The 27660-nt window shown below is 41.9% G+C and overlaps 2 protein-coding genes across 4 annotated transcripts in view; one reads left to right on the forward strand and one right to left on the reverse strand.

Moving 5' to 3' along the window:
- RALGPS2 (Ral GEF with PH domain and SH3 binding motif 2) overlaps positions 1–27660 on the reverse strand; it is a 91452-nt gene that overhangs the window by 21540 nt on the left and 42252 nt on the right. For all 3 annotated transcript variants that reach the window (XM_026039822.1, XM_026039824.1, XM_026039823.1), the window contains 6 exons: positions 24120–24246; positions 4592–4729; positions 4225–4315; positions 2584–2651; positions 1833–1968; positions 484–635 (listed from right to left, as the gene is read on the reverse strand). In XM_026039822.1, the coding sequence (XP_025895607.1) occupies positions 484–635; positions 1833–1968; positions 2584–2651; positions 4225–4315; positions 4592–4729; positions 24120–24246 (712 nt within the window). The remainder of the gene's footprint in view (positions 1–483; positions 636–1832; positions 1969–2583; positions 2652–4224; positions 4316–4591; positions 4730–24119; positions 24247–27660) is intronic.
- On the forward strand, positions 7453–21472 carry ANGPTL1 (angiopoietin like 1). The gene is made up of 5 exons (XM_026039825.1): positions 7453–7572; positions 12052–12894; positions 17703–17896; positions 19751–20021; positions 20828–21472. Exons 2-5 carry the CDS (start codon positions 12072–12074, stop codon positions 21013–21015), a joined length of 1476 nt encoding a protein of 491 aa, XP_025895610.1. The 5' UTR covers positions 7453–7572; positions 12052–12071; the 3' UTR covers positions 21016–21472.

A 27660-nucleotide genomic window follows, 5' to 3' on the forward strand; every position in this document is an offset into this window, starting at 1 on the left:
GAACCCAGCGTGTCCATCAGTGGAAAACAAAAAGAGGAATCTTTGTAAACATGCCTGTAAATGATTTCACTAAAGTAAATTAATGTTCTTAACTACCTGTTAACAGCAAAGGCAAGTCTGACACGAGGCTGACAAACACAAACAAAACAAAAAATTGGCAAGCTCTCACGATTTAGAAAGCATCACAAAGATACAGCACTATATACGATCATCCTGCAAGGTCTTCCTACAAGACTCGTTATTTGACATGTGATTTTAAGCCAGACTGTATCAGATCCTTCAGTAAGAAAGGATCAAAAAGAACCAAAACAGCTCTGCCTTTAGAACAGCTCTGAGCCCACCCTTGCCTTTTCATACCTATATCCCCCAAGTTTGCTCTAAAATGGTATTTTTGAACACTATCATTGATATATGTACACATATAAAGTATAAATATCTCAATTTAAAACTCATTTGCTGCCCAATTATATTTACAGTTCCTACCTATTGAAATCCCACTGGAGAGGGTGGAGCTTTCGGCCTGCCCTCTGGAAGGGGCATGAGGTTCCATGACACTGTCATCCAGTAGGTGCCTTGGTCCTGCATTGGGGAATGTTGCACTTTTAAATTCGGCCGTATTCATTTTGTGTATGAAACTAGAAACAAGTAAGGATAAAATCGTGTTATTTTTGATGCCTTTCAAAAGTCGATGCTTTAACATCCTGAAAGATACCGTGTAGCATGTTCTAAACCCCAAACAAAAACACGGTTTGCACCATAAGCAATGGTGTACAAACCATATTTCCTGTGAGCTGTTAATATCAAAACTGGACAGCACTCTGGGAGCAAGGAGAAAACCAGGACTTAAAATGATTTTTTGGTTACACCTGCCTTAACGCTGACATGATTGAACTTTACACTTTCATTCCTGTTTATAAAATGGTAAGAGTTGAATTACAAAACATCTACAATCTTGCATTTTGGAAAAGCAACAAAAGAGCTGATGAGATGATGATCAAAATATTAGAATTGTATCTAGTTAGAAAAAGGAACTAAAAAAATTATTTTACAAACTCATGTAATAACCTACATCTACTACTATCACTATGACAATGCCAGCAAAATGACTGTTTTACTTTGAATGAGTTACACTGGAATTTAGCTATTAATAGTTTTATCAAATGAACAGTAAAAATAGAAACAAAGAAACTGCCCCTTAGGTAACCGCATCACATCAGCAGCACTCATGAATTATGTGAAGGAGGCAGCTTTTTCTTAAATCCTGAATTGAAGAGATCAACGGGAAAAATTTTAGGAAGAGCAGCTTTATAAAAGACCTTATAAATAGACAGCTTTTATAAAAAAAGACTTTATAAATCATATAACATTAAATAAACATATTAAATAAATATTAAGAATATTTAAATATTAAATGTCAAAAATTTATTATAATTATATTAATAAATGAATATAAATATATCAATATTTATATATTATATCTATTTTATTTAAAAAAAGACTTTATAAAAAGACATCTTTTTATAAAAAGCTTTATAAAATACAGCTTTATAAAAGATAAGAAACCACAGCTCATACTAGAAACATGAACCCAGAACATCTGGTGTTTTGTGACCTACACTTGTTGTCACAATAGCCACACAGACTACTTTGACTATTTGTCTTCATTTGGAAAGCTCCCGTTATATTCTGAGCTTGATATCTTCCCATAAACTGGACTTTATGTGAAATACTGTATATAAACAATACTATTCAAGGCAATGCTTTTATATAGCAAGATGATACATAATTTGCATCACAAAAATTAAGATTTTCAGATTAAATAAAATGCTGACTTGTATCCCAGACTATGACACTTCCTATGCCCATGGGGTATCAAGTTCCTGGGTGATGGGGGTGTTGGTGGCAACAAGGCTGCTTCAGCTGCAACATTTTTCCGTCCGCTTTGTGGAGAGGCTCCGACTTCAGGGCCTGGGAACAAAACAGAGAGCAATTCTAAGACCATGAGGCAGTAAAATCTGAGCTACTTCTAAGAAAACTGGGCAAGCTGCAAAGATAACTTCTTAAATTGCAAGAGATACCATAAAACCTTAAAACTCCCAGCTCTAAGCATAATGATATTTAGAAAAAAAAAGAGTATTTGGTTCCTTGTGCACAGGATAAAATATCCTCCAATTGACTGCAGTAGTCACATTGATAGTAACCACATCCTATTGATCTTTACATTTTGAAACATCTATGTTCAACCACTTCATATATAGATCAAAAATAGTGTACCTCCTTGGGAGGTTATTTTTCCAAGGTTTAGATGAAGCTGTTTTGCCTAGACAGACAAACTGGAGTATTTAATAACTCTTCTCTCTAAAAGATGCTGCCAAGCTAGTGCAACAATATAACACAGGAACCTGAAAAGCTGATCTAATTCCTTGAAAAGATCTTAGAGATCAGCTTCAGAATTTTTATTATCAATATATAGTGCCTACACTTCCCACTTCTTCACTATCCTCAAGCAAATATCTTCTCTGTCCAAAACTCAAAAATAAAGTATTTGACCAGCTAAAGTTCTCACAGTTATTAAGCATTTACCTACTAAATCTTCTCTGGAAGCAGCAGAATGTGGGGTGCTGGTCCCTGGTTCTATCTTTAAGGAAAGCCTGCATTGAAGAAGCAATAAAATTACTTTATGTGAAAATGTATACAAAAGTACGTTTTTACATTTTTAATGTTTTTTTTTAATTTACAATTGAAGGCTTCCTGTTTCTGTAAGTGCAAGAAACGTTATGAAGATAGCACAAAACTTGCAAAACTTGCACCCAAACTGTCCACCACCTTGGCAAAAATATTTACACACCGTAGCTTTTATTGTGAACTTTTCTGCAAGGTAATAAAAGCATGGGCAAGCCATTACTATTCTAGGAAAACAAAATCCTTCTTTGGGGTTTTGGAAAATACAATCACCTCGACTGGTGATTTATGCTTTACTTAATGACTTAAGCTTTTTCTAAAATAGTTCAGCACTTTTCAATGCTACCTCCACTGGTGTCGCAAAGGGAGTGGACTGCTCACTGGGTACCTCCAAAAGAGACCAAGTGTGTCCTCCTAGCTCCGTCTGCAGAACTTTGTAAAAGCTTTTAAACCAGCAAGTGCTGGTTAAAGCACCTCTTTAACTTCTAGAAGAAAAAGCTTAAAATCTGACAGCTCCTCTCTCATTTGGAGACAATTGTGTGCAGATTCATGACAGCTTTAAAGTTTAATTTTCTTAAATAAGATCCTTGAGCAAGACAAAACAGAAATTGAAGCCATAGTGATGTTTTTCCAACTTCAGGATTTTCATAAATACAAGACAAAAATCTGTTTTCTTGTGGTAACAATGTTTTTTCAAAATACATATCTCAGTCTAGGGGATGCATTACTCATAAGTGCAAAATCAGACTTCAACAGTAATCCTGCCACTGTGTTACACACAACTGTAACATGCATTTGCAGCTCAGAACCGGGGCTGTGCAGGGCGAGGTGGCTCCTCAGCAACGCAACTCCCACTGCTGTTGATTCCCAGCTAGTGAAGGGGGAAAGGAGTTTATAGGATTCATGAAGACTATGTCCTATGGAGAACCAGACACTGCGGTTCAGCAGCATTTTTTGCTTGTAATACTTAACCATGCAGCTTTATTCCCAGTTAAGTACAGAGTACTTTTAAAAGCAGGCTACTGAACGCTGGAGTGGAAAGCTAACGCTCAGTGCCTACACACTAGGGACAAACGCTCCTCCAGAGGACAACCAACCGCCCTGGAAGACTGAGCCTGGTTGAGAAGCCGGCAGCTCGAGCCCTTGTTAAGTGCCCTTTGACACAAACTGAAGGGTGCCTATTTGCTGCCATCTCTCAATTCTCATTAGGGCTACCCTAGGGCTACCGAGGGGCAGGCTGCCCTTTACACGTTATTGTTTTCACGAAGACAATCGGCTCCTTCAGGGTGCTCCCTCGCCCCGTTGGGAGGCAGCTTCCCACACAGCCCACTGAGCAGCACTGGCGGCCGGAAGGCGAGCGGCGCCCGGAGCGCGCGGGCCCAGGCCAGGGCACCCTGAGCGCCTCCCGCGCCCGGATCACTTGCTAAAATAATCTGAGACACACAAGCTCTTGCTGCAAGGAGAAACAAAGCGATGAGCTTTGTTGTTATAACAGCCACTTCTGCTAAAGAATTACAGAGGGTTGCAGCATTCCATACTTACTTGTAATTGTCATCTTCTACAAACTTCTGCAGCTCTTCTATGTACTGAACTGAGTTCAGATACTTTTGGACATGAGGCAACAGAGGAATATCTAGAGAAGAGATGACATCCATTATGGCTGTTCCACTCACAGGCGAACACATTATTTTCTAGATTGCATTTATAGAGAACCATCCTTTTCCACGTGAGATGTGGACATATATCACATATATACAGTGCCAGAATAATGCTTTAGACCTTTGGGTGGAAGGGGTGGTCCAGACACTACAAACGGGACAGACCTTATTCAGATAAGGCTACAGAAGGCAAATATTAATACTCTGAAGGTTACTCTATTTAATACTGTAAAATTAAGATGCTAGCTTACCATATTCACAGGACTGTTGCAAATCTGAGATAATTCGAAGTATGTTATTCATTAAATTTGTTCTTTGCTCACTTTCTAGAATGCTTCCGGTTGATGGGTATGCAGAATCAATATATGTCAAGTCTGAGAGATAAATACCTGAAAAAGATCAGAATGAAAAACTCCTTTATTTAGTGTCTCACATTTACCACAAAAGCAAACAAGGTATTTTGTGCAATTTTTGCCCTCCTTGGCTAATGTACAGTAGAGACTGGTAACAGTATAGACTCGCTGTGTCATGTTCAGGTATTTGGAAAATAATCTCGATAGGATCTCCAAGAACCTCTTAACTTCCAAAAAGAAGTACAAACTATGCTTGGATTTACAGGAAAGTCCACCAGCCCTGTCAGGCACTTGATTTGAGTCATTCGACCCTCAGTTTTGTTAGCCTTGTCTTGGCTGTATTTAGAAGTGCCATATTATGAGTCCATATAGATTTTTTTGAGCACAACCTTTTGTTCTGAATACAACAAAACAGAACAGGAGGTGGAGACTCTTTCTTTCCATGCATCCTACCAGGCACGTACAATCAGACTTTGTCTTTAGAAGCAGCACCACTGCTTCTAAATCTGAAAGCAATTACGAGCATATATGCAACTGCTCGTAACTCCTGATCTTTTGTTGGTCTACCATTTCATCATTCCCTAGACAAATAAACAAAACTCTAGAATACAGGAGCAAAATTACTAATAAATTTACGCAGTTGCTATCACTCCAACTCACCACATTTTAAAAAGAGAAACAAACTACAGAAGAAAGACTTTATTTCTAACCTTCCAATGGGAATAGAAACTGAGAAAAAACTCTGTTTGTGCTGACATGGAAAATTATATCCATGCAAAAAGTGAACTTAGACTGAAATGTGGTATCACTTCTGAAGTTCATATTAAATTTAACCACTCAAATCCCATGGGCTTAGATTTAGCTTTTCAAGTCTTCTACCTATTTCTTTCCCTCACACCTCTGTAGTCTTACTATTTTGCCAGTTCTTTGGTCATATGCAAAAAAAGAGAGGAACATCCTTGCCCTTTCATATTATTGCTGTAAATAATCTGCTTATTTTGATTTGAATTTTATCCACTTTGAAAATTTACCCATAAAGTCTGATCATTTCTTGTATCAAATAAATGAAGCATCTCTCAACCAAATTTATCATTACAAAGGAAAAGCTCTTCTCCTTTCACCTCCACAATACGAAAGTCTTACACAACTGTTAAAATACCCAAACTCCAATGATATTTTCAAGAAGCCACTATTGAACTAATCTGGAATTTCTAAAACTATTTATATTTTTCTGACGTAAGGCTTGTATAACCAGAGTCATAACAAGAAATTTGGCTTTACAGGTGGAAGAGAATTGATACAACCCCCCTAGAACAACCTCCCTAGAACAGCCGTTGTGTTTGTACAGCACCAAGCCACGGAGGTTCTTGAAGCTGAAACTCTGGGCATCGCTCCAAAGTCAACACGTTCATGTGCGTGTGCGCACACACACAGAAACAAATTAAAATACTTGTGGTCGAAAGGTGGCACAAAAAAACGTGAATAGAAAGGTATTACACATGACCTGATATACTACTACATTTTTCAATCTTGCATGCTGCTAGTAGTTTATTATAGAACAGAAGAAGAAACCAGAAACACATTATTCACATTTATATTTTAGTGCTATCTGAAGCAGCTGCAGAAGCTGCCTTGAGCCCAGCTTTGCTAGTCAATGTCCAAATGGCCACTGAAATGTCCATCTTCCATAGGGAGAAGTAAATCATGCTTACTATTTATACTGCAATTCATTGTGAATAAGCTCCTACAATATTATACTTTATTTTATAAATTAACGTATTTGTAGGGTTATCCTTCCCAAGAAATTCTTTAAGAGTAGTGAGTTTTGGATCTTTTGTAGGCGGCTGTTCTCTGAAGTGCATTATTTCACTCTTTTTTACCAAATCTAAGCTAATGTTAGGAGACCACGAAGGTAACTCTCCCAAATGTAACGGGCGTCTCCTACGTAAAGGAACGGGAAAGACGCAGGAAAACAAAACGGGTGTGCTCCCGCGGTGGCTGAGGCCTGACCGAGCTAACAGCACTGCGCTGCATTCCCTTTAGGGGGGAATCTCTGCGACTTGGGCTACTGCTAACGCTGATCAGATGTTCTTGAACGGCCCGATACTACCAAAGCCATCCCGTGTGGTTTTAACGCCTTCCACGTGCGTCGGCGGCGCTAGGAGTTTAACAACCGCGGCTCGTTCTTACTGAGCAAACGTCAGGAACCGACGGCGACGCTGAGCCCAGCGGTCCCCGAGCCTCCAAACGCGCCGTTCTCCCTGCTGTACACCCCTCCATTCCCAGCCACACAAACGGGAAAGCAGCAGCCTGAAAGATCCTTTCTCCCGAGGGAAGCCCGCACTGTACCAGCTCGGAAGGCATCGCCGGGCACCACGGGGGTAAGGCTCGGCTGGGAACGGCGCGCTGCCGCGGGGCAGAGGCCGCTGCCGCGGGCGCCCTCCCCACACTGGGCACACAGGCTGCCTTGTTCCCGCCGCCTCCTGCCCCTGGAGAGGGCCCGAAGGAGGAGCCTCGCGGCTGCGCTGACATCATCGGGCCGAGCGCGCGGGCCGGCGGCGCCTGCGGCCGCTTAAAATCCTGCCTGCGCCGCGGGGATGCGTGTGGAAGCCGGGCCGGGCGCGCAGCAGGGCCTCGCCGCGGCCCCCGCGCTGGGGTAGAGCCCGGCGGGCGGGCGCAGCGCTGCGTCCCGCCAGCACATGGAGGAGCCCGGCGCCCCACGGCAGCCTGCATCTGACCGGCAGCGAGCAGAGCCGCTGGCCACCGCGGCTGCCCACTAGCAGCCCGCGCCGCCGGCGAGCCCACGACGCAGCGGCAAGTTGGCCTCTGCACTTCCACCCGCCCCAGCAGCGAAACAGCCGCGGGACCGTTTCTTCTTGGTGAGTTTTAAAGTCATTCTTACTTGCGAGCTTTATCCATTTATCTCCATCACATGCATACATCCGCGTGCAGCCCCAGCCCCACAGCTATTTGACAGATAAAAATATAAGGCTTGTTCTTGGGGTGCTTGCTAGACTTGGGGAACTTGGGAAGAGCCTCAGAGGACTGGTGTAGCAGCAGAAACTAACTCACTTCACTCATAAAGACGAACAAGTCATAGTTGTTCAGCTGCAGAACTCGCATGGCTTTGTGCTATGTACAATCACAGAAAATGAACACTGCCAGATTCTTTGCTGAGCGCGTTACGGGGCTGGAGAGACTATAAGGGGAAATCGTGACCCCACCACGAAGCAAAACTCCAAATTCCTCTCGACTTCAGGGACGCCAAGGTTCTGCTCAGAGCACAGACCTAGCATTACTAGAGCCCGAAAACGGATACCTCCTCAAAACCACTAAAAAAATCCCAAGTAAATCCATGCACCTCTTTAAGCAGTTAATTGGTGTATCTCTCTGCAAGTAAAAGTTTTTTTTTTTTTTTTTTGGTTTTTTTTTTTTTTTAAATAGGGATTTCTAAGATTAAAATCTTCAAAAGCAGCCTTGAGCTACTTTGGAAAAACCAACCTATAATCACACACTGGGTCAGAAAATAATTCAGCCCTCTCCAAACTATTGAAACAGACACTAACCCCTTCATTCAGCACTTTGGGGAATGTGAGGGAAGTGAACGGCACCTTCATTCAGCAGCAGCGTGTTCCTAAGCAGATTCATAAAGACGAAAGCTAAAACAATGAGTGTTCACAGCGAATTTTGGGTTGAAGTGGTTTACAAGCCAAACAATCAACGTGCTTCATAAACACGAAGTGCAGCATACAAAGCATCAGTGTGCTAAGTGGAACATAAAGTTTTTGTTACAGTGCTTTGGGGGCAGCAGCGAGAGGGAGGGATCCAGTTGTGAGCCAAAAAGACACAAAGCTTTTAAAAAGCCACAATACAAAAGCACAGAGAGAAAACCCCCCAAAGTTAAAGCACTTTTCTGCTGTTTGCCCTTCATCTTTGAAAGAACGCCACAGTAAATAAATTGAAAACAATGGGAGTTACATATTTGTATTAAACTCTCACAAAACTCTGGCAAAAAAAAAGAGAAACAAAGGGTGACAGTAAGGAAAGAGAGACAAACTGTTATAAGTAAGCAAGCTTAATTAAAATTAAGTAGTTATCAAATAAAAAAGCAACAAGGCAGTCTTAACAGACGGAAAACTGATACTTTCCAAGCTCTTAAGTGTCTGAAACGAAAACAAAAACCCTATCCTTTTGTGCTTGTTTCCATATTATAGGGAATAACCTAACTAAATAGGGAAAAAAAAGAAAAATATCATTTGAAATCTCCTCTGTGCTTTAGCCACCAGGCTCTACTTAGTCACTGCTAGCCAAGCTTTTGCTTAGCACTACTTAGAACAATTCCTAAATCTCTCCCCAAAAAAAACAGCTGAGTCAATAACACTAAAGAAGTCTCTGTGCAAGAATTTAACTCTTTCTACTTTGCTGCCTTCTAATACAAGTTCAAATTTTGAAGTGATAATCTTAAATAAACAATAGATTATTAATGTTAAGCTGTTCCCCAAGGAAAAATCTGAAGCATGAGAGAAAGTTTCACATGAATTTTGGTCTCAGCATAGAAATTCTGCAGCTTAATTTGCACTTTTGCACTACTATTTTCAGTCCTGCTTTACAAATTTTAATTTGTTGCTCATAACATACTCTATTTGGTCAATTTTTAAAATTTATACACCAGTGAACGAGGCAAACTTCTTGCAGCAAACTGCCACTGCTCAGTGTCTTCCATACCTGTCTCATAGGGAATTCTGGGGCACTTAAGTAACACATCTCTAAATGCAAACACCCCAGTCTGTTGTAATGCTTGTTAAAATGCTGCACATAAACATAATGAGTTCCAAAAAACTGAGACATGTGAAGACGTTTTCCTGTATTTCCAGAACACTTAGTGTGGCAACCTTTACAAGACTTTGAGCTTAAGAGTGACACACTTTCAATAGAGACTTCAAAAGCGCTTGAACATTTTTAGATTTCATTTTCTAAAATGAATGGCATTCCCATTAATATCAGAAGATTCCTGTTAATATCAGGAGTAAAATACTGTGGCTCAGTACATTATACACCTGCCCAAGAAAACCAAATCTATTATTCCTGGTTCCTACTCAATACAAATGTAAGTAATACTGTTATTTTATCAATAGCAGAGTGACTTGTGCTGGATAAAAGACTTACTTATATAGGGCAAAGTAATTCATAGAGTGCACAGATACTGTATCATCAAAAAATCTACATGAACACTTCTCCTGTTGTAGGACTGTCTCCACTCCAGTAAAAGCTCCAATGTTATAGACACTGTTTAAAGTTTTTAAAAAAAAAATACAGAAAAGGTCTATATTCATTCTGAGTAAAGATGGAAGAATTTATTGGATAATTTTGTTGATTTTATTTGCTAAGACAAACTTTAAAAGAAAATGAAAATCTGCATAACAAGAGGGCACATTATGTGATACCATAATTTATGGATGCCATGGAAGCATCTTTATTCTCAGTGGTATCATTTATTCTTGCTCAAGAAATCTGGCCCTTTCTCTTCCTCCTGCACGCATCTGGAAGCGCAGGCCCGTGCAGAGGGCACTCAGTATTTACCATTTGACCACAGTCCTTTAGTAAATGCTCTGGATGAAGATATGCACTGAGCTTTGAGACCACCGGGCAGAAGGGGCCTTTGTCAGCTCGGAAAGAACGGATTTTCTGGGCTCTGCTGTGGGGCTCCACATTTTACATCCTGACCTGAGAGTCACGGTATTTCAACAAGGAACAAATAGCTTTCTGTTTAGATCGCTAAAATATGCCACTTTTTTTGGATATTACACCTCACGCTATAATAGTTTTTCAATGAAAGTTCAAAATACGAAAGCTTTACTTGGCTCTTAAGGAGAATTTTGTAGCTTACTACTAATAGCACTTTTCTAAAGTAAAAAGTCAAGAGTAACTTTTGAAACAGATTTTTTTTGTATGAGGATCAGTATGAAAAGAAAAAAAAAGGGAGAAAAAAGAAATGGTATTCAGCTTAAAATGGCATTGAAGCCCTGCCCCCAAGCTGGCATATTTTGGCTATAACCATTATGAGGTTTTCTGTGCTGACATGAATAGCACTCAAGTTCCTTCTGCAGACGCAATGAAAGAGCAGCATGCCAGGATGTGTGCAACAGCCCTCTTCAGGAACAGGAGGGAGAAGCGACCACGGGAAGGGGCAGCGCGTGCTTGCTGCAAAGCCACGACAGCTCGCACAGCTACAGACTGCTCCTCAGACGAAGCCCGCTCGTCGGTGAAGCGCGCCCAGCACCTCGGCCACCTCTTCCCACAGCACCTACGGCCCCTCCTAACACATAAGCACAAAAATTCAAAGCAAACACACAGAATTCATTGAAAGAAATGCAGAAAGCAGAGCGCAGCAGAATAGGCAGAGGGCTGCTTTGCCTCATTGATGGTTTTGAAATGCTCAGCTTCTGTGTTAAAGCAAAATGCTGAACGTGCTGTTTTTCCCCCCGGCCATTCCGTATTTCAACAACAGTACTGGATCTTCAGTAGCAGCTACCAGAGATGCATAGGTTACCCACATAGGTTATACTGGGGATACTAAGAAGCTGTTGCAGACTGAAAACAGAGAGAGTGGAATACTCGTCCCCCACTAGTTTCATCCCTATCATGTCATGAAGTTGCCTTCTCCGCACATGAAAACAGCACACATAAAATACTGAAAAATAATTTACAGGACATGTAGAAATTGAAGTCCAGATTTAAGTCCAATTAACTGAGCTCCTCTTTGTCAGGCTGAGAATCATACAGTCCTGTTCCCCATTTTTTACCATGATTCAGGCAAAAAAGATTGATAATGTAATAAATTTCCAACAGAGCACTGCCTAAGCGTTACTCAAAATGTTTGAAACTAGACAAAAATTATGGAATTAGTTGTGCCAAAAACAATGCTTCAATGTTTTCATACAAATCTACATATCTTCAACAGTCCAATATTAAAAAAAATCCTAAACCAATTGTTTTTGATGATGCTATTTGTTTTAGTTTGCATAGCCTACATATCTAAGGAGTCAAATTTATAATGAAAACATAACACACAATTGTTTCTGCAAGTGTCTTCATTATAAATTCTCTAATATAACCAAGAAATTTTGGGGGCTTGCTGCTCCAAACAGAAAGCTGTTCTTTGAAATGTCATCTGATGGAAACTAAGCCCCTGCAACAGGCTCCGAGCACTTGTCCCCATGGACCCTGCACGGCAAATCCTGCCAGATGAGGCAGCCGAGTCTTAGTTACAGCGCAGGTGCGAGTCCTTTCCTTCAGAACAGCAATTCATATCATGAGTTAATCTGAATTAAACATTTTGTCTTCTCTCTGCTCAACAGCCTCCTCGTCCTGCTCGAAGATGCAGCTGTGCGGGTGGACTCTGGGGGTGCTGCTCTTGCTGCTGCTGGCGAGCGGGCGCTGCAGGGGACGCGCGAAGCTCAGAGCGTCCCAGCGGAGACACCCCCGCTCGGCAGGCGCTGGAGGGGAAGGCAAGAAATGTGGCTACACCTTCTTGGTCCCAGAGCAAAAAATCACGGGGCCCATCTGCGTGAACACCAACGGGCCGGGTACCGGCAACAGAAAAGATGAAGTCACAAGAATGGACATAGAGAACCTGAAGGATGTGCTGTCCAAGCAGAAGCGGGAGATTGACATATTGCAGCTGGTGGTGGACGTGGATGGAAACATTGTCAACGAAGTAAAATTGCTGAGGAAAGAAAGCCGCAACATGAACTCCCGGGTCACGCAACTCTACATGCAACTCTTGCACGAGATAATTCGGAAGCGCGATAACTCCCTGGAGCTCTCCCAGCTGGAGAACAAAGTCCTCAACGTTACCACCGAAATGCTGAAGATAGCGACAAGATACAAGGAGCTGGAGGTGAAGTACGCGGCGCTGACGGACGTGGTGAACAACCAGTCGGTGACCATCTCGCAGCTGGAGGAGCAGTGCCTGCGGCTCTTCTCGCGGCACGACGGCCCCGGCGCGCCGCCGCTCGTGCGCGTGGTGCCGCAGCACATCCCCAGCGGGCAGCCCTACCCGCCCGTGCTGCCGGGGGGCAACGAGATACAGCGCGACCCCGGCTACCCCCGCGACAGGGACGCGCGCCCGCCGCCAGAGCCAGCCACCTCGCCCACCAAGAGCCCCGTCCGGCTCCCCCCGCTGGCTTTGATTAACGAAGGTGAGTTACCCCGCACTGCTACTTGCCTAAGCTGAGATTCCTCGTTTCAGAGAGGACCTGTCTCGACTGTGCAACTGAACACGAGCAAGCAGCAGGCACAGCTCGACCCCTCCCCAACGGCTGTTTTATTCCCCTACTTCCCCAAAGAAAACATCAGATTTAAGCTTCCCAAAGAGTCTCATTCTCACGCTATCATTGTATGGGATTTGAGGAAATAGCTGATCCTCAAAAAAAAAAAAAAAAAAACCCCACAAACCTAAAGTATTTAACTTTCATTCACAAGTCTTTTTTTATATGCTAACAACATCAACAGCTGAGTTGGAGTTGGGGGATGAACACTGTTTTACCTGTCTTCTTAGCACTGTTCCTTTAAAGATGCCTATTAGCTACATGTTATGGTGTTTGGCAACCGGGAAGGTAGAAGAAGCTAATTTGTATTAAATACCTGAAATAATTCCTGAAATAATTCTAAATAGCTGTCATTCACAGCTACACAAGTATGTTTGTCAGAAGTAATTCCTGTTGTAATTATAAAATTACTCTAAACTGTTTTAAAATAGAGGCCTAAACCCAGCAACACCATGATGACTGATGCAAGGAGATTCGTTTTTAGTTATTTGTTTGATTGAAATACTCAAGAGAGCAAAGGATCTACTGTTACGGAATTACTCATACAAGAAAATGCACCCAAATTTGAAGTTTAATGAGTTAATTACATTCTCAGTAATTTGCTATTAGCAGAAAAAGTTAATACCGTAAATAAGATTCTTTCCAAACTCAGCTCCCTGACAGAATTCCCAAACACATTCAGCATTCTCAAGTTTGACAGAATTCTGGCGTGTTTTTCTGAATCCTTAGATTTACCGTATTTTTCTTATACTTTTCAAGTAGCCATTTCTTCTCCTGCTTTTGTTAGATCACATAGCAAATGCCTTTTATTTTTCGAATTGTTTTAGTCACAGTCAGAAAGTCATCTCAGTTCCTGAGAAGACGATGCAATTGTGACTGCTCTACAGTGCTACAAGCAAACACTTGCTGATGGAAAGAGCAATTATTTTTAGTCAGCATCCGCGAAAAATTCGGGCACAAGCCCAACTAAAATGCCAGATGTCCTGAGAATTTCAGTCATACATCACAAGAGAAGCAAACTGCTAAAAATAAAAGCATTACGTTAATGTCTGCTCAGACAGCCAAATTCTAAACAATAATTCCGAGTTTTGTTTAAAATGCTTCTTTTCTTCTCTTCATATATGTTTGTATATACAGTGAGGCAACAGCACTAAATATTTTCCTCTACAGCATCCACCACAGGTTTTGCTCCCCACTGCTTAAAGTTCTCATTTTGTATCCATACTTGCAAAGAAACACATAGAAATTGCAGGCATTTTTAACAATATTCAGTTTCCTTCATTAATATTTAAGTCCTGAATTGGAAGTTTAAATGTTCCTTGCAGTGACTTTGGGAAATGAGGGTTGAGAATTACTGCTGCTGGTAGAGCATCAATCATTAAAAACAAACACAATTTATCATAAATCATAAGGCAATGCCCAGTTATCTCTGAGGTCTTAAACTACGATAAACATCCTTAATGGAGTACAGAAGCAAAATGGTCTGTGTGAATGAAAAATGAAATTTCCAGTTAAAAGATACTACTTATAAAGATGTGAAGTAAGACAAAGGAAAATCAAATAGTCCCTATTAGCAATAGGATTGTCAAAGACTCGAGTATGACAGAACAAAAACTAGATCAGCAATTCAAGGAATTTCCCCTACTGCTTCTGAAGAAATTTTACTTTATAAAAACTTGCATGTCCAGAAGTTTACAAAAGGGTCAATGTGCATCTTAGGAGTGTAGGTTGGAAGTATAATGCACGATACGGGGGAAAACAGGGACATCTTTTTCTAGGAAATGGATTTTGTATAAATTGCATAAAAGTAGAAGTTACTCAAAGTTGAGAAAAACGCATTCCTGTGAATGGGAAAACCATAATCTCCAAAATAACAGGCAAGGCATCCAAACCCAAGTTGCACTATACTGCAAAATGTAACTGCAGGTAAAAGGGGCTACTTGAAAATTCCACCCAAGAATCCCCCTCTGCAGCAATTCTGACAATACCGTGTGTACACACCACACAGAGCAGAGCACCACGTTAGGCACGTACCTAACTGCAGCTTGAAGAGCAAAATTACAGTTCATACATTATTTTTTCCACTAGCCAGAGTGCCCACTTACCCCAACGTTCCCACAAACAAAAATCAAAAGTGCTTTCGTTCTTATGCCTTGAACTTAAAACCACTACAGGCAGCAAGGAATTTCCTTTGTATTTTTTTTTATGACTACAGAATAAGGAAACCCAACAAATCCCAACTTCTCTTAAGCACAAACTAAGAATCAAAAAAAACCAGACAAGTTACATCCTGTGACCTTAATGCCAGTTGAGTTTTAGCAGTGACCTAAGTCCATTATATAAACAGACTAGTACAATTTTGTCTGTCTCAAAAACTACTTGTAGAAAAAATAAAACTCACTCCAACAACTGCTTGGGTCTCATGTAGAAGCAAAGCTGCAATTCCTCTTGCAGCTGACAGCATGTGAAATAATACAGAGCAGATATACTGAGCCAATCTCAGTATTCAACTCAAATTAAAAAAAAGGGACACTTTTCTACTTTCACTTCTAATGTCATTATTGCCTTACATATTTACAGTGTTTTTAGTTACACAAATCCAAAATTGCTTTGGGCAGTATATGAAAAGGGAATGAGAGAGAAGCAAGCCCAGACTGAGCCTAAGACCTACGTATTCAGCGTATGAGCTCCGGAACATGGGAATTTTCACTGCGAGCAATGGCAAAAGCTCTCACAGCGAAGCTCCCGTATCACTTTGCTGCGGAGCCAGGGTTAATTTTGCCTGTGGATCCCAGGACATGGGGCGCTTAGGGACGTCAGGCCGAGTGCCGCGGCACCGGCACAGCCAGCCCGCGCAGGCACCCTCGGCGCGCCGGCGGTTTTCACTCTAAGATAAGATCTCGGTAGGATTTGCCACAGATTCAGTGCAACTGGCATCTACCACTTCAAACCACAAAAAACTCCGCAACTATCAATTTGATTCTCATTGAGCCTCAGTGAGCGGGGAGGGCCACTTTCGCTTGAGCCCTACTTTAATTAAAGGAAGAATCACAGCTGTGATTATGATCTTTGCACATCAGCTTTGCCTGTGTAGTTTTCTCTACACTTTCAAGCAAGTTTGAGAAAAATCAGCCTTTAAATATGTTAGATACTAGGTAATGACTTTCAGATCTGTAGTTTTATTTTCAAATATACTCAGGGCATCCCTCTCTAATAAGTCATTAGAACAAACCCTGCTCTTCATTACTAAATAACTGCTCTATGATGCTGCTTAAAATCAGCAGAAGTCATGGCAGCTGGTGTAAAATCTGTCACAAAAGGTAGGAAAAAACAGCAATTTGAAATGCTGACAGAGCAAAGCAAAGATCTGAGAAGTGCATAAGTCACGTGTTTCTTAAAGAGGGACGAGATGCTCTTGTGTAAACAGAGGCAATTGGCACAGCCAGGGTTCCCATGGTCTAAAACAGGATTGTCCTTCCTGCAAGGAGGCAAGAGGGCCCTAGGAGCTGATCACAAGAACCTTCTCCACAGTTCCTCCAAGTGCCACACCAGGACAGTGCATAAAACTTACAAAAATTCCTATATGTGGTTAACCAGCTGACCCGGGAAATGGGGGAGTGCCTGAAGGCAAAGAAATTAAGCAGCACAAATATCTTAAGCAGCACATACCTTCAGAGAATCACAGAATCATTGAGGTTGGAATGGACCCTAGAGATGATCCAGTCCAACGCCCTGCTCCAGCAGGGACAGCCAGAGCAGGGGGCACCCGGTCACATCCAGGCGGGTTGGGGAGATCTCCAGAGAAGGAGGCTCCCCAGCCTCCCTGGGCAGCCTGGGCCAGGGCTCGGGCACCCTCACACCAAGCAAGTTCTTCCCCACACGCAGATGGAGCTGCCTGGGGTTCAGCTTGTCCCCATTGCCCCTTGTCCTGGCACTGGCCACCACCGAGGCAGCGACTCTGGTGAGTCACTACCTCACTACCAGTGAGGTAGGCCCCACTGACGTGGTCAGTGATATATTTCACCATTTTCACTATTTATCACTTAATCACTTATATTTCACTATTTATCACTTGTATTAAGTGATGTATTTCACTATCACTTCTTATTTCACTAAATTCTCTCATCTATAGATTTGACAGTAAATATTTCCTAGAGAAACTGTGAGAAACTGTGAACATACACAGAAAACTGTATGTGTATTCAGATGTGTGGAGGACTGGGCCTTTTTTCCCCCTTCATTTTTTAATTATCACTTTAAACTTCAGCTAATTTTAAAAGAATGCAGCAGGATAATGAAGCACTTTCACATGAAACCTTTTTAAGCCGTACAGATGAAAAGCCAATGAGATTTGCAAGGCATCTTTTGAATATCAAAAGTCAGAGCATGCACCTTTGACAGGGTGGATGAAGTTAAAACCCCAGCTGATACATGGAAGAGATACAGATAAATTTTTACTGTATATGTGTGCAATTAATCTAAGAACACAACTTTATATTGTTTTCCACAGTGGTTTTAACCTTGCTATTGGCTTCCCATTACCTCCAAGGGTTTCACTGACACGCAGAACACTGCTCACCACTTTGAGGAACACACAGAACATACTTCACACAGAGCACACAGAACATACTTCACCGCGTAGCCAAGCCTGACAGCTCACAGTGCCTCTTTTCAAAAAGGTCCATTCAAAGACTGTCAACAAGCCAAAGAAGCTGGGTACTCCAACAGCGGGATTTATATGATCAAACCTGAAAATAGCAATGAACCGATGCAGTTATGGTGCGAGAACAGCTTGGACCCTGGAGGATGGGCAGTTATTCAGAAGAGAACAGACGGATCTGTCAACTTTTTCAGGAACTGGGACAGTTACAAGGTAAATCTGGGGATTCAGAAAACCAGCTGTTTCGGTGTGGCTGCAATTATCAACTGCACTCAAGGAGGGGGGCGGGGGCGGAAATAATATTTCCAGAGCAGTCGGTCACTGCAAATGTGTAAACTGCATCATAAATGCTGAAGTGTTGGAAATAAAGGGTTAGTTGCTTAAGTCCAACAATTTGGAGATACCATCAGCAAGAACTGCATTCCCCTAGAGGCAAGCATACCACACTCAGATGCATTGCTTTCATTGACTAACTTGTGCTCTGAAACACTCTGTACTGCAATGCACAACATGACTGTGCAGAGATGTTATTCTAGAGAGTGCCTGGGAGGTTGCTTATTACAAAGACCTAATTAAGCACGTGATTTCTTTAAGACAGAGAGCTCCAGTGCAGTGCTCGGGAAGCCGCCTTGTCTCCCCTAGGCAGGCTCCGCCAGCAGAGAAGTTAACAGCTCCATCAACAGTTTTGCAGGACCCAGGGCCTCAGCTTCAGCTTCTTCACTATGAATTAAAGTACTGCCCCCTCCACCTTTAGAATTAACTTTGAAACCTTCTCAAGATCCAGGGCTGGTAGAACATTCCTGTGTGTGTATTCTGAGCTCAGCTCTGCTTTGCACAGGTCAACTCTGGAGTCTGAATTTCAGTGGGACTCCTCACATGCTCCCAGTTACGCGAATGTTTAAGTTGCCTATAGGGCTTTCCTGACTTGCTGGTAACAAACGGCGCAGGCAGAGCGTCTCAGGCAGTGACTGCACGTTGCTTTGGAGCGATTACATGCGAGGCAGGGAGCAGAAAGCCGAGCGAGGACGGTGTCGGCAGCAGCAGGGGTGGCCGGTGCCCGCGTTCCTCCTCTCTGCGGAGCTGCTGCGCGCAGGCGCTGCCATCGCGCCCGCAGCCAGCAGGAAGGCAGCACTGAGGCAGCGCTACCATTTTTGGCAGCAGCGCGATCCCACGTCGGCCAGAGCTGCTCGCGGAGCTGCAGCTTGAGCTGGGAGGCCGGCTGTTTCTGCACTGCGGGCGGGAGAGACTCCTGTGCAGAGCCATCCTGCAGGGCACGGCGTCAGCTGCAGCGCCCGCACGGTCAGCGGCCAGGGGCCCGCGATCCCCGAGATCCCAATGGTTACCCAATAGCTACGTTCAGTGATGTGAATTCCCACTTGGCTGGAACTCCACACACAGACAAGTAGTTTTCCTCAGGGATAAGAGGCAGTAGGTGTAAAATAACACTCACAGTCATCATACTGAAAGCTCACGATCCCACAGGAAAAATGCCTTCAAATTTGATTTCTAGTGAAACTAGCGAGGGCTACAGACAAGTTGCCTGATTAAGTTTATAGTAAAAAGCACCATCATTTGGGATACAAAAGGCAACAAAAAGCTATTTTGTTTGAACACAAGTTTGTTAATCTGTATGTCCTTCTCCACCCTAAGCCATCACAGAATGGTTACGGTTGGAAGGGACCTCTGGAGATCATCTAGTCCAACCATCTGCTCAAACAGGGACACCACCTTTACTTGCTCTCATATTCTCACAGATCCCCCTTGGTGTACTACACAAAATACTGTGTTAGCTCCCCTCTTCGCTCTGCTTTCAAAAGGAGAGGACATCTCAACAAAATAGGCCAAGCTACTTCTGCTGCCCTTACCGATTCTGGCAGTACCTCGTACTGCCAGCAGATCAATGGAGTGAGCAGCTACGAGCAGCAGAAGCATTTAAATGCACAAAGCAATCATCATAAAAGACGTGCAGTACCCAAGTGCCCTTGTTTTGTAACATTCCTGCTGATGATTGGTTTGATGAGCAAGACAGACTAAACTAGCTCTGCATTCTTACGTTCCCGCACGCAGAAAGGATTCGGAAACATCGATGGAGAGTACTGGCTGGGACTGGAAAACATTTACATGCTTACCAACCAGGACAACTACAGGCTACTGATTGAGCTGGAAGACTGGAGCAACAAGAAGGTCTATGCCGAGTACAGCAGCTTCCGCCTGGAGCCCGAGAGCGAGTTCTACCGGCTGCGCCTGGGCACGTACCAGGGAAACGCCGGCGACTCCATGATATGGCACAACGGAAAGCAATTCACAACACTGGACAGAGACAGGGATATGTATACAGGTAAGGGAGCTACGTGTAGGGGGAAGTACATGCAGCAGGCACGCAAAGAGGTACCACCCTTAACAAAAAAATATATGCAAACTAGAGAAATTCTGATACAAATTCGATAGGAAGTTGCTTTAAGCAGGTAACAATGAAAGTCTCACTGAAGCAGCCCCCTTCAAGCCCCTGCACTGCTCAGAAATTCCAATTCTATTCAAATTCCTCAAGCAAACGCACTTGAGCAAACTTTACATTTAAATTCCGTCCTTACAACTTGCATGTGACTGAGGTCCAAGCACATTCCCAGGCGCTATGGCCACAACTGAACAAGTCTCCTGAACAACATGAGAGGAGTTTCCGTCATGTGCAGCCTCTGTTATGCACCAATACCTGAAAAAGGGGCAGATCTTTCCTTTTGTTCCCTCCTCCTTACTAGGGAAATCATCTAAAAAGAATATTCTGACCCAAATTACTCAACTTTAGTCTTTGCAGAGTTGTGTTGCCCCAAGTGCTACTTGGGGCTGCATTAAGTGACAGGAGGGCCAGCTAATTATTTCTGAGCGGGACATAACCTAAGCTCCTTGAACGCCAGCATCGCCCCCTTAGCCTTCATGCAGCACAACAGGAACACCAGGCACATGTGTTAATAACCTCGGCGCCGGGCAATGGTTAGTGCAGGACACGTGGTTTAGGTAAAGCAGCAACTGGCGCGAGCACAACAGGCTCCCGAGCGCTTCAGACTTGGCTCTGGGAAGCGCAGGGAGCAGCGGGCATCGTCTCGCAGCTCCCAGGCTGCAGCTGACCTGTCTCCTTCCGCTCCGCAGGGAACTGCGCCCACTTCCACAAGGGCGGCTGGTGGTACAACGCGTGCGCCCACTCCAACCTCAACGGCGTGTGGTACAGAGGCGGCCACTACAGGAGCAAGTACCAGGACGGCATCTTTTGGGCCGAGTACCGGGGAGGCTCCTACTCCTTGAAAGCAGTTCAGATGATGATCAGACCTATAGACTGAGGAGCAGACTCCCACAGTGCTCCAACCATCAAACACAAACGTCAAGAGCTTGAGTTTCAGGAAAAAAAATAAAGTATTACACTTAAATCCTTGTTTTGCACAATCTGCCTCTGCAAAACGCAGCTCTACAGCTATTCTTGTTGTGTTTCCCCCTCCCCTGTTTTTTAAACCCTTTTTTTACTGTGAGATGGCATTTTTAGCGCCTACAGATTAGAGTAACTCACGGCAGCAGGTGTTTGTGCTGGCAATGCATATTTACCTTCGTTCTAATCCAACACGCATTACCTAAACAGTCATTAAAGCCGGTAAAAAAAAAACACAGGTTAAAAAAACTCTATGTTTTCTCACTTACAAAGACTATACTTTTCCAGGTCAATTCAAGCCTTAGATATCGTTATTTGAAATGACATCTTCTTTCTTTAATGTGAAAATTCATTATTTAACAATTTACTTTACATTTTTTTGGTATTATTTCATTGGAAATCTCATATCATGTCACTGTTTAAGATTTCAAAATTAATTATTTCAAAATGAAGTGGTGAATTAAAAAAAATACATGATTTCTTCCTGGTGTAAAGAATTCCTCAAGATCTGCATATCCTACTTCTATAACATGCCGAGGTAAAGTGTCCCAAATATAAGATAATTGTAGAAAATGGTTGATAAACCATTTTCCTGCTTGAGCAGGAAGGTTAGACTAGATGATCTCTAGAGGTCTCTTCCAACCTTGAATATTCTGTAAACTCCAGAACAGCAAATTACTTGGCGCTTATCTCTGTACTTCTTCCCTTCATATTCACTCAGATGGCAGAAAGCCCTGTTAAGATCATGACATTTCATTTAGGCATCCCTCCTCTGCTCCAAATTAGCAGCAATTAAATCTGAATGAGAGTTCAGGCATACTAAGAGGCCAAGGGTCCTGAGGTTTAGAAAATGAACTCTTCCTTGCGCACAGAAGCAGGGGCCACAGCATGTGACGCAGCGTGCGCCATCCCCGGACTCCAAGGCCTTTAAACGAAACACAAGTCCAAGCCTACAACACTGAGCCTGTCCTTCACTTGGACATCCTAGGGTCTATTTTAAAAGATGGAAAATACTCTCTGAAGCATTCCTTCAAGAAGCACTTTTGACAGTTTTCATTTCTTCAGCCTACAGACTTCCTCTCCTTGGAAGAGAGCTTACTTTTCCACAAAAACCTACCTTCTGCTAAACAAAGTTTAAGCAAACAGTCTGTAAAAAATATTTATTTTCTACAACCCCCTGATCAAGTAAAATTAGCTTCTACTCAACTTTTTAATTAAGTGTTATGTATTTGACATTTAAACTAGGGAACGTCTCTCAGCTTAAAGCTGCAGGATGAAATTATGGAAACCTTATTACAAAGCGACCGTGGTAAGTTCAGGCTGTGCAAACTCTGGGTTCTGAAAGGACAGAACTCAATTTAAGTTGCCAGTTTATGATTAAAGGAGTGTCAGAGTAGCACTTACTGATGTTGGGCCACATTGTGTATAATAACTTATTATTTTCAAATGCTTTGAGTTGAAATTTCTAATCACTTCAGAAATTCAGAATTTGTCTCATATGTTCCTGGAAAGTTTTTCAATGTAGGCTGAAGCATCCTCCAAACTTACTGCAAATCTGCTCAAGTCTAACTGGAGATGAAGACTTTGGTGAAATGATAAAAATTTGCTCAAGGGCCAGTCTGCCAAGATGGACCCAGATTTATCACGACTAAGACTGTGAGACAATGTCGTTGTTTTTATTATGCATTTAAACTTTATAAAATTAGTTTTAGAGGGACTACACTTAGTCACATTCATTATTCCTTTAGAAAATTAAATAAAAAAGCTGGAGGATACCCATGTCATTAGGAAGAATTCCTGCTGTATGAAAGCAAGTAACAAAACATTCTTTAACTACAACTGGACTTAGCAAAGCTCAAAGACAAAACTCCTTCTTCCCTGCTCCAAGCAGAAGGGAAAAACACATTTGACTTCAAAGAACAGTCAAGGTCCATCTTACTCTACAGGAGAAGTCTGACAAGAACTTACTTCTGTATTTAAAGCGTTCTTACTCGTAGGACTTAAATTTGTTTTCCAACCTTTTTGCTTTTACATATCCATACACATGCATACACACACACACACGTGCACAAAAAGGAAGGAAATTTAAAAATAAACAAAGCATAAAGATTCGACTGCACACCATTAAATATAAGAAGACTCGAAGTGCAAAGGACAGTGTCAAGCTACTTCCTAGAACAGGGAATGACACCAGAAGGAAGCAAGGGAGCTTCCCAGGGACGCTTGGGGCTTCGGTTGCTACTGGTTCACCACAACAAGGTATTGTTCTAACTGAGCACAAGGAACACAGAACTTCAAACAACTTCTCAAAACAGTTTTCTATATTTTAGGGGTATCATTCCAGATTGTAATGTCAATGAAGGTCAATAAACGATCAACATATGAAGCAATCAAAAAAATACTGACAGGCACAAGGATCTCAGTGTAAAGACTACTGTCAGGTTAAATAAAATCAATAGTTCAGCTAAAGAAAGGAAAAAACATACAAATCACAAGCAGCATCCCCTCAAAATGAGGTTTTGGGAACAGACTAGAATTGAGTTTTAGCGGCCAAAGGAGGTTATCTTGAACGTGAAAAAAAAAACAGGCAAACATTTAATTGTATGTAGCTGCTAGGATCTATGTATATCTCATTGGTTGCAGATTTATAGTTTTGCATTATTCAAAGGCCATCACTACTGTGACATTCAAGTGTTTAGTTCTTGAGGAGCCCTACCAGGATTAACTTACAGCTTAAGTACTTCTCCAGAAGTCAAGCACTGTATCTGCACAACATAAGGGAAATTCATTTCCTAGAAAATTGATACTGTATGTAAAACCTGAATTGTTTGGGAGCTTTAATAGAAATTTCTTTCTGAAGCCAGGGAAGCTTTTGCTTGCCATATACAGAATGCCAAGCAGATACTTGCTCGCGTACTGAAGAAGCTTTGTGTATTGCTCGAAATAGGGTGTTTCAGGTTTTGCAGTCACTGGTGATACGTGTTTTTCCTCAATGCTCTCCCAAGAGACAGTTCAGCTTACCTAAATAAGGAATACATGGAGTCATCTTCAAGCTGCTGATATAGTCTCTAAGCCTTTTATAATTATCTTCTTTACTCATAACATACTCCAGCTTCTCGAATGTAGCTTTATCCTTCCGACTCAGTAACTAGAAAATAAGGAGAAAACGGATAAACTGAAGTTTGATTATTCTAATTTCCCTTTTGCCCTAAACAGATTTCCTTTTTTCTTTAAATACATTTTAAAAATTATAGCATTTACTCTTTAAGGATGAGTACTTTTAAAGTCTACAGAGAAAACTAATCTTGGAAGTTAATTTTAAATTAGACTTTTAAAAAATGAGGTATAAGTGTTGATGCCTAGAGGATACTTCTCAAATACCACGTTTCTTAAGAGTCACCTGACTGAAATGCATTGCGATTTCATATACTGTTTATCTATGCAAACTTCTAAGGCAATCATTTATTTTCTGTAAGTTAATGTTGAAGTGCTTAGAAGCTTTCTTCTAATCCAGTTCTACAAAAACCCAATTTCCAAAATACGTTCTCATTCTTGAATAGAGCTTTCTCAAAAAAAATTCAAAATCATAGCATTAGGATCTGATATAATACTTTAACTAAACTACAACTTTAAAAATAATGAATGCATATATATGCATATCCATTAACTTGGCAGTCTGGAAAGGAATAAGGATTTGATGAGTTTCTTTCTCCCCAGGAAGCTCTGGTGACTTGGCTGCAGCCTGTGTACCTCGTTCTGTCAATAAGCAAGCAGTTGACTTGCAGTATTGCAGGAACCTCCACTTCAAATACGTGACTTAAATTAGCAGATCTCCTTCATTGGCCCTTATTCCTCCCACATCTTCCTTTGACAGAATTAACAGCAATTAAGCTCTCTGTTAAGCAATTAAGCCTTGGAAACCAAGTAAGGGGAAAAACACCAGCTCCTATTGCAAAAACTCATTAAAGGACTTTTATTAAAGGACTTAAAGGACTTTAATTAACGACTAAGATATAAAGAAGAATAGAAAACGCTTATACTAAACATTTGGCAGAAGACTCACTGTTCTAGACTTCAGGCTGGAATTCCACCACGGCAGAAAGATCCCCAGTAGTACAAAAATTAAGTAGGTACAGATTGCTAAGCTTGTATCATATTTCTTTTTCTCTTTCAGTTAAAAATCAACCTACGCGATTATGGTAGTTAAAATGAAATGCCTCTTGTGGAAAGCTGTAATTTCACTATTTAAATAACACCTCTATTTAGCTACGATTTCTATGCATTCATCTTCATTAGAACAACTAACATTTGCCAATGGGACACCAACTTCCAGAAGAAAGTCGCTTTTTAAGAGGGCATTGTTTTCTGAGACACGCTGCTCTTAGGTGACAGGAATTGGCATCTTTACCTTTCCGACCCGTTTTCAGATGATAGCATCTCACTTTGTAAGACAGCAGCCACCTGCCAACGCCAGGGCAAAGAAACAGCAGAGATGCACGATTGCTTTCCAGTTATCCAAACATGACACTCTCCTTTCTGAAGCGTCTCAAAGATGGCTTATAAGAGCCTGAAGCACTTTGTCTCCAATTAGCGACCAGAAGGTTAGTGGGCAGTTTTATAGGACTTTTTTTGTTTTGATTGAAAGGTACAACAAGGCCAAAGGAAACCGTAACAGTGCATATTCAGCCTGAAACTGAATTGCATTTTCTTCACAGTATGCCTTTCTGTACAATTTTCAAGGCTGACACATCAATTTGAACTCTTTAAGCAGCCTCCAAACAAGTTAGGATTTTTTCCCTTGTGCTGGTGGTGCAGAATGTACCAGGCCTCCATTCCACCGAGTTCACAGGAAAGTGCTGAGAACCTGGCAACTCTACAGGCATTACCACGCACGAGAGGGCACGATTGTTATTTCCTCAATCTGGGAGCTGTTGCTGTTTTGAAATAATCTTTTCACTGCCTCTTCTGGGACCTTACACTCAAAGGATGCAAATAACAGTGCACATGAGCAGAGACCAGAAAAGCTGAGGCCGAGAGGTCACTTTTACAGCAGCAGGGAAGGAGTCAGAGCCTTGCTGACTACTGCCCCTCTAACGAGGGCGCTCCAGAACTAACGACCACCTCTGTGTAACACCAGAAAGCAGAGCTGGGATTTGAGGACTCTGGAGGAAGGTGTGGTGAATTCCGCCCCGTAACTGCACATGTCCAATACTCAGTTACGCTCAGTTAGACAGTAGCTACATTTACAGCAATCAGCTTTACTAGGTCTGCAGTTGAGATGACTGGAGGTTGCTGCAAGCTCTCATCCTCCTGCACGAGAGCACATGGAAGATCACTACTGTAACAGGATTTGGGTTCTGTTACTGGGCAGGAATGGGCAGGAAGTGCTTCCCGAGGTCCCAATTTTGGATGATTTTTGGATAATTGCTGTCATTTGAAAAAGCTATGTCATGTCCCTTTTCACATGTCCGTTCTTGCTTTTAATATACTAAGGTTTACAATTATGTCAAAAAGTTATAAACTGAACTTCCAAGAGAAAGACATCTAAATATGCAGCACACGTAGCTAGAAGCCACCCTTGTAACTGTGCAAAGGCTTAAATAAGATGATAAAAAGCCAAGGTTGCCTAGGAATTGCATGAGAAACACTTGCATTACCATGGGAGAGGCTACCTGGCATTTCAGAGGTTGAAAACGGACAAAGTTGCATTGATACGTCTTATCTGAAAATTCTAACCCTTAGGTGATCTATTTACATGGAAAACATGCAGAAGAATTTCTGTCACCTCATTATTTGTCACACTAGAAAATATCAAAGCTCATCTCCTCTGCTTATACAGCTCAACAGCTACACAATGCTGAATCAAGCACAGCATTTCCTCAACTATAACTCTAGAGAATTATTCCTAAAGTTCTACTGATCAAGGATACAATTAGACAAAAGTCATTAATATTTTAAACAGAAAATAGGTGTCAAATAAAAACGTTTCCAAAGAATATTTTTTTCTCAAAACAGTACAGAAGCAGACATGCAAAAATACTGTTTGGTGCGGCTATTGTAACTGAAAATTATGCTGAGCGCACTGGAAAAAAATCTTTAAATGCAGTTATCAGTAAGAAAAACTACAATTTCTTTCTATGACAAGAGAACTGGGGTTTCTGAAGATCCATCTACTATAGCAAAAAACAAAACAAACCAAAACAAAACAACCCCCCCCACACACACACCCAGCAACACCAATACCACAAACCCCTACATGATTAAAATATGACCCACTTCAGCATTCAGGATTTTCCAACACCTAATTACAAAACAGCTTCTGGCCAAATTAGAAGCCTCTGCATTTAGTAGAATCTGCAGGGAACTGTTTTTCAAAGGAAAATATTTCTGTGCCAGAATAGAAAAAAACCACAACAGGAAACCATAGACTTAAAAGGCACTAGAAACATAATGTACACAGCACAAGAGATCAAAACTGTCTAACAATCGCTGCATCCTTGAAAACAAGCTAGAGTTTTGGGGTTTTTTTAAAAGAATAAATTAAAATCCCTGAATTGTCCTG

Source organism: Nothoprocta perdicaria, unplaced genomic scaffold, assembly GCF_003342845.1.
Source record: "Nothoprocta perdicaria isolate Ctin4 unplaced genomic scaffold, notPer1 scaffold_243, whole genome shotgun sequence".
Taxonomy (NCBI): domain Eukaryota; kingdom Metazoa; phylum Chordata; class Aves; order Tinamiformes; family Tinamidae; genus Nothoprocta; species Nothoprocta perdicaria.

Excerpts from the sequence above, each read along its gene's own strand:
- ANGPTL1 (XM_026039825.1), top strand. The coding sequence starts at position 12,072 with ATGCAGCTGTGCGGGTGGACTCTGGGGGTGCTGCTCTTGCTGCTGCTG. Across the intron at positions 12,895-17,702 it reads GCTGGCTTTGATTAACGAAG|GTCCATTCAAAGACTGTCAA; the intron begins GTGAGTTACCCC and ends CTTTTCAAAAAG. Across the intron at positions 17,897-19,750 it reads GGAACTGGGACAGTTACAAG|AAAGGATTCGGAAACATCGA; the intron begins GTAAATCTGGGG and ends TCCCGCACGCAG.